The sequence below is a fragment of the Zootoca vivipara genome, chromosome 13 (genome assembly GCF_963506605.1).
Source record: "Zootoca vivipara chromosome 13, rZooViv1.1, whole genome shotgun sequence".
In the NCBI taxonomy this organism is placed as follows: Eukaryota; Metazoa; Chordata; class Lepidosauria; order Squamata; family Lacertidae; genus Zootoca; species Zootoca vivipara.
The window spans coordinates 32,008,031-32,024,044 of record NC_083288.1 but is presented as its reverse complement, the minus strand read 5'-3'; the positions used below and the strand labels follow the sequence as shown (position 1 = coordinate 32,024,044).

The 16,014-nt window shown below is 41.7% G+C and overlaps 1 protein-coding gene across 1 annotated transcript; it reads left to right on the top strand.

The window, feature by feature from the left end:
* Positions 1-2,910: 2,910 nt before the first annotated feature.
* On the top strand, positions 2,911-11,093 carry LOC132592950 (vomeronasal type-2 receptor 26-like). Its single transcript, XM_060281208.1, has 7 exons — positions 2,911-2,941; positions 3,775-4,085; positions 5,024-5,287; positions 6,156-6,383; positions 7,093-7,219; positions 8,340-8,363; positions 10,192-11,093. The coding sequence occupies exons 1-7, from the start codon at positions 2,911-2,913 to the stop codon at positions 11,091-11,093; spliced, it is 1,887 nt and encodes a 628-aa protein (XP_060137191.1).
* Positions 11,094-16,014: the final 4,921 nt, after the last annotated feature.

Below are 16,014 nucleotides of genomic sequence, written 5' to 3'. Positions count from 1 at the left end.
TCTTTCCTACTCTTCTTTCTCTCACCTCTTTCCTTCCTCTCTCCCTCCTGCTCCCTCCTTCCTTCCTTCCTTCCTTCCTTCCTTCCTTCCGTCCTTCCCATCTTTCTTCCTCTCCCTCATTCTTATTCTTTCTTTCCCTCTACTTCCTTCCTTCTTTCTCCCTTTCCCTCTTCTCTCCCTCTTTCTTTTTCTTTCCTTCTTTATTCCCTTCCTTATTTCCTACTCTTCTTTCTCTCCCCTCTTTCTTTCCTTCCTTCCTCCCTCCCTCCCACTCCCTCTTTTCTTCCTTCCTTCCTTCCTCCCTCCCTCCCCTCCCTCTCTTCAGAAACATAGGATGCTGTTTTATACTTCTGGCCCTTAAACCCTGGAACCAGGAGAGCAGCTTCAGTGAGTCAACCTCAGCCAGTCCCTTTGGTGAAGGGTGGTGGCTCACTGGCAGAACATCTGTCCTGCATGCAGAAGGACCCCAGCATCTCCAGGTACTAGTAGCTCTGCAAAGGTCCTGCATGAAACCCTAGCGAGCCTCCACCACCCAGTGCAGTTACCAAAAATCATTTTTCAATAAATTGTACAATAATTGTACATTTGAATATCTACTTGCCATTATTCTGACTATTTTTCTGCTTTGAGAGCTAGTTATTACTTACATTATTACAAAAACAGTAATAATTGAATGCAGTGACAATAATTTATGATAATAAAGAGTGGACACATAGTCCTACAGATACAACCGGCCCTTTGAGGGTGACCAAACGGCTGATGCGGCCCCCGATGAATTTGAGTTTGACACCCCTGATTTACGGCTTCTTTTCCAACACCTAAATTGCGGGAGTTTTATGACCCTCCTCTTATTCTCCAGCCACGCTGATATAATTCCCCCCCTCCCTCCGAGTCAGAGGTTAACCCTTTCAGAGTTTGGAGGTCAGTTGGCTCTCCTGTTTCAGTCCTCTGCTCCTCTACCCTTCCGTACTGGTCTCCGCTTCACCTTCGTCACTGAACCTGCTATTCTCTACCCCGTCTGGTTGCTGCCAGACTTTATTTCCCTTACTCTGTTGCCGCATGTCAGGAGATGCATGTCAGCATACGTATTATGTTCCTTAATTAAATATTAATTATTTCCTTAATTAAATATATGTTCCTGTTTAGAAGTCTGTGTTTTAGTGCAGATGCATTCAGGTTTAAATATTAAAGGTTTCTACAAGCACCAAAATGCTGTACCTCTGTCATATATATCTCCAAGTTATCCCTAAATCACATTGTGCTCTCGTCTTGAATCATTCCATTTGGATAATATGGGTTGCAAGTTGGCTACTTGTTGAATTGTTGTTTCAATTGCATGATCACTTCACTTACACAGAATCCACGTGTCTTTTCTAGTGAATATACAAATCTGGGACTACAGTCCATTCCTTTGCCCCTGAAAACAATTCAATTCCAAGGCAGTGGTGAAGCTTGAACTACCCACAATCCCATACAATATATGTATTGCCTAATTAATACTTCTGTTGCCCTTAACACCTGCAGTTGCCCAGTAAGAACATGAAGGGTGAATAGTATAATTCAGGAATTACAATACTTTTTCGGGATGGAGAGACTTGTAGTATGAAATGAAATTGTTTATTACGGTTGTAAACCAGCTCCAACAGCACATTCACAAAAATAAAATCTGCATTTATAAACAGTATACAGCAAACCGCTTAAGACTTAAAATTGAATTAAAGATGTATGAGAACCTAAAAGTTTAAAATTTGTGATACCATACAGATTGACCCTATCACCCTGGAGGCTCCCTTTGACTATTTTCCCCATAGGCTAATTTGTTCTTGGAGGATAGACTGCGTCTGCAAATCTGCGTGCAGAATCTGGCTACTGACCAGGTCCTCTTTTGATCTTTTCCTAAGAGGAGGGCATTTAATTTAGACTTCTCTGGAAGGTCAGCAAGCCTCTCCAGTAGGGAGGCAATGGTGTCTCTAAATGCCTCATTGTAGAAGGGGCATCTAAAGAATAAATGTTCGGGGCTTCCTATTTTTCCTAGTGGGCAGGTACACAGTCTCTGGTCGTATGGGACTTTCCCGAAGGATCCTTCCAGAACCGGCGAGGGTAACGCTGAACTTTGGGCAAGAGTAAAGGCCCTTCTTGCGTTTCTGGATTCGAGAAAATAGAGGTATGCAGCCAGGGCAGCAACGTATCTCTCATTTTCTGCGATTATGAAGTCTGGGGTAGTACTTTTGTCATGCTTGATGAAATTTCAAAGTCTATCAACTCACTAGGGAAGTTAAAGACATCCCTGTCATTGTCAAAATTATTGGTTTCCATCCTCTGACTTAATTGATGCCTAGAGACCATAAATAGGAATAACAATGAATATCCAAAAAAAAAAAGGTATAAAGTCTTCATGCTGCAAACTGGATCTAGGAAGAGGCACTGCTCTTTCATGCATTTGTTGCATCAGGGAGGACTTCAATGAACTGATTTCCCCACCATTCTATTGCAAAAATTATACTAGGAGTATGCCTCATCATTTTGTTTTCCCCAGTTCATCTTTCAATTCTTCGTGTGAAAAAATAGGGTGTTAGCTGTATATTGATTAACAGTCACACTGACTTACACACCATTGACCTAATTTCCTTTTTTCTGGGGTAGGGGGCAGACGAAGAACTCTCAAGACAAAACCCCCACTTTGCAATCCAAGTTAAAGTAATTGATACCTAGAGGTGAAGATATATAGATAAGGATTATAAAATGGGGAAGGACCTTATATTTCTCACTCAGCTTTAGGGGAAAAATTGAGGAGAAAGCTCAGGATATGGTTATGGATACTGATGGGAAATGATATATATTTAAATGCACAGAAAAATTGTTACATAACAGATCAATCAGTAAATCAGTCCAGGAAGAGTATAATCTGAGATGCCTGGTACTGACAATGCCAAGGTTTCAGGTTTGATCCCTGTACAGGACAGCTGCATATTCCTGCATTGCCTTATAGAATGCTGCACATAGAAAAATGGGCATCTCAATTTGGAGAGAACATTTTGGCAACAGGATCATGCTGGTAGTTGCATTGCTTCTCATACTGTTGTGTCATAAAGTTTGTGGGAAACATTTTATGAATTGCAGCATATTTGACGACCCCCTCCCTATTCCTCATGAATTTTACCAGCCAGGGGACCTCGTCATCGGTGGGATTGTTTCTCAAATATTCTTTCTTTATGATAGCCTCTCTTTCCTGGAACAGCGTACACAGACCATCACTGATGAACCTATGTAAGGCTTTACTTCTTCTCTCTCTCATTTTGCAATATGTTCAGTTCATAATTACTGAGAATGCGTTATCAAGAAATACTGTGATTTCTTTACTTTTGGAGTGAGAAATGTGGTTTCCCAGTAACCGTTGGAAATTATTGATAGATCTGTCACATTCTACAATATATTGTTGTTAACAGACCATTAATAAGCTTTCCTCCATGACCCCATTGATGTGAAAAAAACAAAAAACCAAGCACATCATGCTGAAGCCCCATTGCTTGGGCTGGTGGTTGCTGCTGTTCTGTGGGAAATAGGAGGGAGTACAATATGTACAGAGAGGAATTTGTTCATATTCAACATTTGGATATACCGTTTGTGATAGAACATCTACTTATAGTTGTGCATTTCAATATTATATTGTATAATTCTAAGCTACGCTACCCCTCAGTCTTACACACAATTAACTGATGATGACGTGTTGAAATGCTGTCTTAATGTTGCTACAACACTTATTTTATTAAACAGACTGTAACTCTGATTACAGTTCAGTGCCTAAGAATTACCAGCACATCCTGGCCTTTGCATTTGCTGTCAAAGAGATCAATGAGAATCCCAACATCTTACCAAATATCTCTCTGGGACTCCACATTCTCAATAGCTACTATACTGCAAGAATGACCTATAAAGCTACCTTAAGCCTTCTGTCAGCACGACATAGGTTTGTCCCCAACTTCAAGTGTGACAACCAGAACAATCTGATAGCTCTCATTGGAGGGTGTATGTCTGAAATTTCTGCCAATATGGCCATCATTTCAGCAATCCCCAAGACTCCACAGGTAAGATTTCTTCATGAGTGTATGGAGCTCTCACAACTCTTGTACACTATCTTGATTTCAGCAAACCTTTCGATAAATTTGCCGTGAGCATTTTCATGGGGACTTCTCCTAATACACATGCTTGGTTGCAATGTTCCCTAATGTAAACTCTTTTGCAAAACATATTTTTTCTATAATGCATTTTTATATGTTGTTTTCACTATTATATGCATCCTAATGCACACTATGCCTTTCCATATGCATTTTAGCACATATTACTCAGTTGGAACTTTTCATTTCTAAAATAAAAGTATGGCAAATTTCAAAGGATCACTAGTTTTTTGTTCTCAGGTTGTTTTGAACAAGGGAATAATGTAGGTCCCTGCTTAATCACCCCAGTATGGCTCACCTTCATCACATACACCCCAACAATATGACAAAAATCTGCCAATGGCATACAAATCAATAAGGCTAACCAGATTCAAAAATATACACACTCACCCCTCTCACACAGAAAAACAAATCTCACTACAGCCACCCAAAGACCAACCACATCCTGTGTCACCCCCACCTCTCTCACCACCAAGGAAACACAACAAGCAAATAGTAATACCACCCATACAAGTAATGCTGACACAAAACTCCACACATACACTAAGTAGAAGAATAGAAGCCTAAGCACCCCACACCCCACATTTCCGTGTTCCGTGGCCTTTCAGAGCAACATCCGAACAAAAGAGCGCTCTGCCAATTCATTTGGCATGGTAGAAGGTGGCTAGGCCTGCGGAAGTAATTGAAATATTTAGAAGAAGAGACAGGTTGCTTGAGACAAGTGATTCAGGGTAAGTCATGATGAAACCAATTACTGGGGAGACCCTCACAGCGGGTCTTCAAAGAAACCTACAGGACCTCCTACAAGTGTATGGTTTAAAATTATCTTCTGTTCTTGTACTTTTTAGCTCACTTATGGATCATTTTTGCCATTACAAGGTGTCCAAAGTTTGTTCCCATTTCTATACCAGATGGTCCCCAATGAGGCCTACCAGCACATGGGTGTTGTGCGGCTACTTCAGCATTTCAGATGGACCTGGATTGGGCTTTGGGCTGTAGATGATGATCGAGGAGACAGATTTTTGCAGACAATGATGCCATTGCTTTCCATTCATGGTATCTGTTATGCCTTCGTCACAAGAATACCCAAATGGAATTATGTGGATGAGATGGTAAACTTTGGTTTGCAGCGTTTTGAAAGCTATGCTAAAATATTTGAGGGAAACTCCAGTACAGGAAACCCCAGTGTATACTTTATTTATGGAGAGCCTCCATCCTTTCAGGTTTTGAGAATGCTGCTGTTTTATGCACCTTTCTTCTCATTGCCACCTCTGAATAAAGTGTGGATTGTTACATCCCACTGGGATTTTGCATCACACTCTCTACAGAAGAATTGGGATATGCAAACCTTTCATGGTTCTTTATCCTTCACAGTTCCCTCAAATCGGTTATTAAGTTTCCACAATTTCATTCACAAGTTAAGGCCGTTGTGGGGAAAAGGTGATGGTTTCATCAAGTTCTTCTGGGAGCAGGCCTTCAGCTGCTCATTCAAACTCTCTAAAGGACAGCAAGAGGAGGAAAGCAACAAAGCTTGCACTGGAGACGAGAAGCTGGAGGGCCTTCCTGGAATTCTGTTTGAAATGGACATGACTGGCCACAGCTACAATGTCTACAATGCTGTCTACATTGTGGCACATGCTTTGCATGCCATAAATAAAAGCAGCTCCAAGAGAAGAAGAATTATGCAAGGGGGGGAACTGGCATTTCCAAATGTGCAATCATGGCAGGTAATTACTATTCCGCTTTTGGCCAGAGGTAAAGGGAGCTGTAAATTTGCATAATTCATTTCTAGCAACATTTTGTTTGGATGCCTTCTTGCTTTATTTTGAAAAAGCACTGCTATATAGATTATATAATTGTCCTAATATAGAGTTATTTAATGAGAACGACTTACTGTTGAAAAATTAGTAAGTCCTCCATGAAGCCCATTGAATAAATTTCAATATGTTGTGACATCTCTGCACATATTCTCTTTAAAAGGTGCATTCCTTTCTAAGGCACATCACGTTCAATAACAGTGTTGGAGATTCTGTGCACTTTGATGACAATGGAGAATTAGTTGCATGTTTTGATATAACGAACTGGTGGATATTTCCCAATGGCTCACTGGTTAGAGGAAAAGTGGGAAGACTGGATTCTCAGGCTCCTTTCGGAAAAGAGTTAACAATTAATGATGACCAAATTCTATGGCATCCAAGTTTTAACCAGGTAAAGTAGGTTATCTAACTTTTATGTATATAAAGCAGTAAACACTTGAGTATGTAAATGAGAATACTATGAGTCCAAAACTGTATACAGTATAATGTAACTATTTGTGAAATAAATGTAGAATATGAAAATTCTTTGGAAGGAGGAGGAGGAGAAGAAGAAGAATGCAAAGGATCTGTCAGCCAAGGGATCCAGCAATCCACTCCTTCCCCATTTCATTTCAAGCTGGAAGAGGATTCTGGTGATTTTTAAATATTCTCATATTCTCATATTCGTTGCAGGCACTTACAAAGACCTCAAACAGCTCAGCTTCCTTTTTATTACAAATGACACTTGTAATGTCAGGGTCAACAACCTACAATACAGATATCAGCAATTCTCTACTTATTCTTTGGTTAATCATCCCCTGATACATTTATGATCATGTGATAAAGATGTGGAAATGAGCCTGCTGACACGAGCAGAAATTCAATAGAGAAGGGTCTGTACTGCAGACCATAGATTCGCAACAGATAGAAGCTGGTGCCAAAGGGTCAGAAGAAAGTAATAGAGGCATCTGAGCCTAATGGGGTTTCCTCACTCTCCCCCTCACTTCATTCAAATCAGATGGGACGTGAACCACAGAAGAGTGAAAATATCTTATTGTTAATCACCATATTATTATTATTATTATTATTATTATTATTATTATTATTATTATTATTTATAGGTGTTGCCTATTTCTGTGTGCAATGACAACTGCTATCCTGGCTACAGCAGGAAAAAGAAGGAGGGAGAAAAGTTTTGCTGCTACGATTGTGCTCTATGTTCAGAAGGGATGATCTCTAAGCAGAAAGGTAGGGAATAATAATATACCTTCTCGGTAGTGGCACCCGTCCTGTGGAACACCCTCCTATCAGAGGTCAGAGAGATAAACAACTACCTGACATTTAGAAAATACCTAAAGGCAGCCCTGTTTAGGGAAGTTTTTAATCTGTAATATTAGATGTATTTTAATGTTCGTTGGAAGTCGCCCAGATTGGCAGGGGAAGCCCAGCCAGATGGTCGGGGTATAAATAATAATAATAATAATAATAATAATAATAATAATAATAATAATAATTATACATCATATGGAAGTATGTTTTGACCCTTAAGGCACATAAAGCCACTACTTTGATGAAGCTAAGCAGTTCCATTTCTGATCAGTATCTGGACGGGAGACAGGCCGGGGACTCACTATACAGTATACAACCTTGCATTCCACAGTGGAAGAAAAATAGGGTATAAATGTAAGAATATATTTTAAAATTCATATTAAATCTGTTGGAGGGTGGCAGGAAGATATCCCCTCGTAGTTTATTGATGGTTTTTCAGCTCCTTGGGTGAAAGGGAGCATATAAATGTAAAAATGAAATAAATAAATACAAGTCTAAGGCAGCATTTCTCAACCGCTGTTCCGCGAGACGCTGGCTGGTGTGCCGCGACGTGCGGTGACGAGAAGGGCGATTTACATTGTCACGTGCCTGGCGGCCGCCAATGAACATCACTGGCCCGCTGGAAAGCAATATTTCTCCTCCTCTTTCCCAAAGCTCAGTGCAAACGAGCCTGGCGGCCTCCAATACACAGCGCTGACCCACCGGAAAGCAATATTTGGCAAGTGTTTCTTACAGTCATAATTATAATATAGGGCGGCACAGAGTTAATTTTTTTAACTTTTTTAATGGTGGTGTGCCTCGTGATTTTTTTCACAGAACAAGTGTGCCGTGGCCCAAAAAACGTTGAGAAACACTGGTCTAAGGTACCATAAAATAACCAGAGAATTATTATATTACAAATGCCTATCAAAATTAAAGGAGGCAAAATGGACCCACTTTTCCATGGAGTTCCATAACTGCTGAGACCATCTCCTGGGTCCCAACTAATCGTATCATGGAAAATGGAATTCCAGCAATTCTTAATGCCTGGATAGATTAGGAGAACTCCATCAGTGGCCAGACTGTAGGAAGTAGAGAGCATTGTGATGTAGCATTTAGCAAACAGCTGGTCAGAAGCTCTAAGTGTTTGCGCAGTCAGGGGGAGTCCCCCAAAAACCCAGGCAACCCCTGAGTGGAATAACGACACAGGACAACATTCTATGGGATTAAAAATTGGCCACAACTTTATTAAGATTCAGATGCAGGGAGACCTTGGCCCAGGCATTGGGCATTTATCCTTCCCAGCCCCCAGCCGGGGGTCTGGGTAATTTCAGGGTTATCCAGCATGTTTGTGGGTTCGGCTAGCTCTGAAGAACATGTTAAAGCAGATAGCCCGCATCCCTTTTCACCGCCACTGGGGGAGAGGGCAATGACGACCTCTAGGCAAATGGTCAATGCCTCCCCCTTAGACCCATTTTCAGGAACCCTGGTATCGCCCGCCGCTGCAATGGGGCAGGGGTGTCACCGCCCCCACGCCCCCCATTTATGTAGATGACTAAAGGATTCTGCCCAAGGCCTGCAACCGCCAAAGTTGTGACCAATTGCTACGGGAACGGCGAAACCTGGCAATGCAGGGAAATGCCTTTCCGGCCCTTCAACAGCAGCCTTGTCATAGCAGCACCTGTGTGCATGTATGCCTGTGGAAGAGGAAAAAGAAAGGTTAACCTGTAATGCAAGCATTAATTTTGGGAGTGGAGGGTGGGAAAGCTCTGGAGCCGTCGGCTGCTTCCCGGGTATGTCTCTCCTTCTGCTGTGTGCACTGTATGGTTACCTCCTCCTACCTGGCCAAACCCCCTGGCAACGCCTCCCCCGTCTGGATTGGACGGCTGACTGTGTGGGCGGAGACAACAAGCATCCAGCCCAGGAAGGCGGTGCCAGCCTACCGAACTGCCAGGGCTGTCCTGGGGATCCCAGGGGGCAGCGCGCGACCATGCAAAATGAACACCCCTTTTATGTGGGGAACGGTCATTTCATATTAACTTTCACTATGAAGTACACAGTACCTGCAGAAGTGACTCCCATGATATGTGTTTCATGAGTGAAGTTGTTAGGAAATCCCAGCCCAGGTAAGGGTGCAGCTGGGTCATCAGCCAAAGCTGATGGAAGGCACTCCAAGCCACTGCGGCTATATGAGCCTCAAGCAACAGCAAAGGATCCAGAAGTACCCCCAAGCTGTGAACCATTCCTTCAAAGGGAGTGCAGCCCCACCCAGAGCAGGCAACATCCCATCCATTCCATCCCCCGCACAGGTGGCAAAATGCCATGGGCCACCCCTGGGCTCTTTTGTATTCTGAGTTTGGCACATTCCTGTTCCAATCCTATTTCTTTCTCATTGTATCCTGACTCTCTTTTGTAATGTACACAGGCAATGTATGTAGAGATTGCAAGCAGTCTGCTATCATGGGAGAACATTGAATCAATCACCAGCCACTTTAACAGGATGGTTAGGTATTGTACCTTCAGACCATACCCTATAAGAATAGTACTACCCAAACCAGAAACAAATTATTAAAGAAAGAAAAACAACAGTGATGATAATTTTCCTATGAAAATTACTTCTTTAGCCTTTAAAGTCATTTACCTGAATTATCCCTGTAAGTTTTTAACACTGTCAGATTAGTCAGAACTATTGTTCTCTCAGCACAGCATTGATGGTTGAGAATTTTCATATGGTATTATTTGCTTGAGATGAAATTACCATCAAGGATTTTGATATTAAGGGACCCCTTTCTCTTAGAGTTCATCAAAGAACTACCAAAAGAGGCAACAAAATTCATTCTAACTGATCGCCCCTTCAAATAGGTGATGATCAACTTCTAGAAGTATTTAAAATAGCTCTTTTCTATTTTCAGATATGGATGCCTGCATCAAATGTCCAGAAGACCAGTTTCCCAATATGGACCAAACTCAATGCATTCCCAAAGCTGTAAGCTACCTCTCTTACAAAGAAACATTAGGGATCACCTTAGCTATCTTAGCCATTTCCTTTGCCTTTATCACAACTTCAATACTTGGAATTTTTGTGAAGCACAAGGACACTCCCATAGTCAAAGCCAACAACAGGACCCTCACCTACGTCCTCCTCATTTCCCTCCTCCTCTGCTTCCTCTGCTCCTTACTCTTCATTGGACAGCCTGGGAAGGTCATCTGCCTTCTCCGACAAACAGCCTTTGGCATCATGTTCTCTGTGGCCCTTTCCAGCACCTTGGCAAAAACCATCACCGTGGTTCTGGCATTCATGGCAACCCAGCCAGGATCCAAAATCAGAAAATGGGTGGGGAAGAGAATGGCAAATTCAATTGTCCTCTCCGGCTCCTTTCTTCAAGCTGGCCTCTGTTCTCTTTGGTTATGTATTTTCCCTCCATTCCCAGATATGGACATGCACTCAGTGACTGGTGAAATGCTACTGGAATGTAATGAGGGTTCAGCTCTCATGTTCTACTGTGTCATAGGCTACATGGGTTCCTTGGCCATTGTCAGCTTCATTTTGGCTTTCCTAGCCAGGAAGTTGCCAGACAGTTTCAATGAGGCCAAATTTATCACTTTCAGCATGTTGGTGTTCTGCAGTGTTTGGCTGACTTTTGTTCCAACCTACTTGAGCACCAAAGGAAAATACATGGTGGCTGTGGAGATCTTCTCCATCTTATCATCCAATGCTGGGTTACTGGGTTGCATCTTTTTCCCTAAATGCTACATCATTGTACTGAGGCCTGAACTGAATAACAGGGAGCAACTAATAAGGAAAACCAAATAAAGCATATATGAGTAAATTGTAGGTTAGTGAATGAATGCATTTGGGCTTGATTAAGGAATCAATAAGGAAATTCTTGCAACTTCAACGAAGACGGATGCATCATACTTCAAGCTGGCTTCATACCTACCCTGTTTCCCCGAATATAAGACATACCCATAAAATAAGATGTAGCAGGATCTCTAAGCATTTGCGCAATATAAGTCATACCCTGAAAATAAGACATGGGCGCCTCCCAGCAACAACTCGCTGCCCTCTGTCATGCTGTGCCTCGCCCGGAGCCTCCTTCCTTTTGGAATGGGACACCCACCAAAAATAAGCCATAGTGTGTCTTCTTGAGGAAAAATAAATATAAGACAATGTCTTATTTTTGGGAAAACATGGTGTATTCTGCAGTCAAATGCCACACCCTCTTGTTTCCATAACTTTTCACAGTTCGTCCAAATAAACTGTTAGTCTTCCAGAAATTCATATACTGTATATTACGGCGTATAAGACGACTTTTGAACCCAGGAAATTTTTTTCAAAATTGGGGGGTTGTCTTATATGCCAGGTATAAGATCTGCGGTCGCCGCATATGGTGGGGGGGGGGGGTTCAAAAATGGCTGCATCCACATCCCCGTCGTATGTGGCGACGGTGTCAGCGGTTCCCTCATTGTGAGAAGCCAAGTTGCAGGGAACTAGTCAGAGGGCCTTCTCGGTGGTGGAGCCTGCCCTGGGGAATGCCCTCCCAACAGATGTCAAAGAGGAAAACAACTACCAGACTTTTAGAAGACATCTGAAGGCAGCCCTGTTCAGGGAGGCTTTTAATGTTTAATAGATTGTTGTGTTTTATTTTTCTGTTGGAAGCTGCCCAGAGTGGCTGGGGAAACCCAGCCAGATGGGCGGGGTATAAATCATAAATTATTATTATTACATTATTATTTCCATGCAGGGAGGTTGTGTTGGAAGTTTACGGCGAGTATATCCCAAACTCTATATTTTGACTGAAAAAGTATGGGGTCGTATTATACGCCCAGTCGCCTTATATGCCGGCATATACGGTAGATGGGGAACCCTTCCCATGCAGAAGAATGTGGTTTTATTCAGGACTTCTCAGGCCAATCAGCCAGCTGTTTCCTAAACCTATTTAAGGAGGTGGGGGGGGGAACTGTACTTGGGAGGAGAAACAAGAGAGCCTCCCTGGAATTCTGTTTGAAATGAATATGCCTAGCCATAGCTACAATGTCTGCAACACTGTCTATGCAGTTGCAGTTGCCTATACAATTTGATTTATTGAATATAGCCCACAGCCTTCACAATGAGTAACAGAGGGTCTACGTCTAAGGAAGCCTACAGCATAAAAGTTTAATATTACCATGGGGGGGGGTGCCGATGTGAGAACCAATAAAAACATAGGAAATTAAAAATCTTACCTTGGCAAATCTACGAATAGTTCATTTTACATCCAGATTACATCCATAAATACATTTCCATGGCAAATGAACTATTCCAAGGTATTTCCTATCTAAGTATGTTGAGGGCATTTGTTGAAACCCAAGTTCAACAAAGGCCCTTCATAATTGTTCAAAAGTAAACATTGGAGAGCAGCCATGTTTGGGGGGGGGGCTCTTTTCATGATTGGAGTAGCAGAAAAACAACCATGAAACAAAAACAAAGCCAGCTCCCAATAGCTTCACCCACCCATGTAATAGATTCCATACCACCCCCCAAAATAAACTGGATAGTATATGTACGATACAATAGAGGCAGAGGAAACAAAATTATTCACTTTTGCCATTGTGTCAGCAATCACATTGAATTCTGATGGATTCTTTGGGATTCTTTCTAAACATATGCTGAAAATGTCTCCCAGCTTGTTTCCTTGCTCTCTACTCCAGGATAGAATCATAGAATCAAAGAGTTGGAAGAGACCACAAGGACCATCCAGTCCAACCCCCTGCCAAGCATGAAACACCATCAAAGCATTCTTGACATATGCCTGTCAAGCCTCTGCTTAAAGACCTCCAAGAAGGAGACTCCACCACACTCCTTGGCAGCAAATTCCACTGCCGAACAGCTCTTACTGTCAGGAAGTTCTTCCTAATGTTTAGGTGGAATCTTCTTTCTTGTAGCTTGAATCCATTGCTCTGTGTCCGCTTCTCTGGAGCAGCAGAAAACAACCTTTCTCCCTCCTCTATATGACATGCTTTTATATATTTGAACCTGGCTATCATATCACCCCTTAACCTTCTCTTCTCCAGGCTAATCATACCCAGCTCCCTAAGCCGTTCCTCATGAGGCAGCGTTTCCAGGCCTTTGACCATTTTGGTTGCCCTCTTCTGGACATGTTCCAGCTTGTCAGTATCCTTCTTGAACTGTGGTGTCCAGAACTGGACACAGTACTCCAGGTGAGGTCTGACCAGAGCAGAATACAGTGGTACTATTACTTCCCTTGATCTAGACGCTATACTCCTATTGATGCAGCCCAGAATTGCATTGGCTTTTTTAGCTGCTGCATCACACTGTTGACTCATGTCAAGTTTGTGGTCTACCAAGACTCCTAGATCCTTTTCACATGTACTGCTCTCAAGCCAGGTGTCACCCATCCTGTATTTGTGCCTTTCAAAAAGTGTAGTACTTTACATTTCTCCCTGTTAAAATTCATCTTGTTTGCTTTGGCCCAGTTGTCTAATCTGTTAAGGTCATTTTGAAGTGTGATCCTGTCCTCTGGGGTATTAGCCACCCCTCCCAATTTGGTGTCATCTGCAAACTTGCTCAGGATGCCCTCAAGCCCATCATCCAAGTCACTGATAAAGATGTTGAATAAGACTGGGCCCAAGACAGAACCCTGTGGCACCCCACTAGTTACTTCTCTCCAGGATGAGGAGGAGCCATTGATGATCACCCTTTGGGTTTGGTCAGTCAGCCAGTTACAAATATATATAGGATATAGCATAGAACTTCATTTGCTCCGGGAGAGAAGCAACTGCCCACGTCATCATTCCATTCCATTCATTGTTCAATGTTTTGACAGAAAAGCTGGCTTTATCAGCTGGAAGGGGGGGGGACTAAAGCTCCCTGGAAAATTATTCAGATATAATAGCCTCTGAAAGTGAACCATCTTAACAGGACCACCAGCATGCTGAGTGGGAAGTCCTCTATTTGCTTAAAATTCAGGAGAAGGTGATCTTAACAAGAGATGGGGATTGATGCAATGTTCAATTCAACCACTCCCTTCCCAGATAGAAAACCACATTGATAATATTGCATCATTAAATTTTATTATAAATCATTAATAACAAACAATAGAGCCAAATAATACTGGAAAGTGATTTGTTGAAGAATATTTGACTTTCATTTTGATGAAATAAAATCTCAAAAGCCCCAGGATGAGACTTTCAACCAGGGCATTCACATTATACTGAATATTAATTATCTGTGGATGAACATAACTCTAATTCTGAGCAGAGTTATCCTGGAAGCATCAGGCTAAGTGCCACTGACTAACTGTTACTTCTCACAGGAGAAAAAACAGTTGCAAAATTCAGGGGAAAAATGACATCCTTGGAGGTTTGTATTAAATGATGCCAATTCAAAGGCCAAAAGTACACTTGGGAAATTATAAGCATTCCTATTATTGTCAAAATTACTGTTTTCTGTCTTCTGACACAATGGACACCCAGAGCCTATAAGAAAAATCAACAATGAGCCTATTATTTTTTTTAAAAAAACAACCTATAAAACTCTTGTGTTATTCAGAAGTTGACCTAGGGATACGTATGATATATTCATTCATCTGCATAACCACTTTCTCTTTAAATGTTGGGGTGTGTGTCCACCAGATGATTCCACCAATATTTTTAACAAAAAGGAGTACACAGTGAGTATCCCTGTTCCTCATACATTCTCCTGCTGGCCCAGTTTATTTTCCACCTCCCAGAAACTTACTGTGGAAAACTGAAGCTCATTGACCAATATAAAATGAGACACATCCCCTGTTATTTGCATACCATTCTCTTTGGGAAACAGGCTAAGAATTCATAAGTTTCCATTTTGGTTCCTTTGCTCACCAGAGGAAAATTACTGACACCTGACCTGTAGAGACACATAGGAAGTTGTTTAAAGATAAAAAACCAAAAAATCTCCACTCATCCTTAGAGGATAAATGGAAGAGATAAAGAAAACACAATATTAAAGGGAAATTAACGACAAGAGACAAAATGAAATAAAGTAGCAGGATACTGGCACACAGATTCCCTAAACTGCCATGCTTTAAATCTGTGTAGCAACAATATCATCCACCATTCACTGAAGGCTGTAGGAAGGCTGAAAACAGCCATACTGAATACTGCAATTGGAATCATGGGAACACAGCTTTTGAAGGGACATTTTACCAACAGAATCTTGCTGGTGGTGATGTTGCTGCTTATATTATTGTGTCATACAGTCTGCAAGATACAGTCTATAAATTGTAGTATACATGATGACCCCCTCCCTATTCCACATGAATTTTACCAGCCAGGGGACCTCGTCATCGGTGAGATCGTTTCTCAAGTCTTTTTTCTCTATAACATCCTCTCTTTCATGGAACAGCCTACCCAGATAATGATTGACGAACCCATGTAAGGATTCTATATTTATCACTCAATTTGAATTATTGTACATATGAATTATAATTATTCAGAACACATCATTAATCCATGATGTGCTTCACTGAGATTTTGAGATAAGAAAAGCGGAACTTGGCTTGTTAATGTGTTTGTGTCTTGCCGTCTACATTATCTTGTTGGGCATAATAAACTGCTAGTGTTTCCTCCAGAAAACTTATAGAAATGAATGGATCACATGCATTTTTCTTTTGCTACTGGAGCACGGCCCTCTTATACAATCTATTTATTGAGCATTTTTTTCTGATTTGCTTGTTGAGTGGTTTTCTGACAAT

Excerpts from the sequence above, each read along its gene's own strand:
- LOC132592950 (XM_060281208.1), top strand. The coding sequence starts at position 2,911 with ATGCCTGGTACTGACAATGCCAAGGTTTCAG. Across the intron at positions 6,384-7,092 it reads GGCATCCAAGTTTTAACCAG|GTGTTGCCTATTTCTGTGTG; the intron begins GTAAAGTAGGTT and ends TATTATTTATAG. Across the intron at positions 8,364-10,191 it reads ACTCCATCAGTGGCCAGACT|ATATGGATGCCTGCATCAAA; the intron begins GTAGGAAGTAGA and ends TTCTATTTTCAG.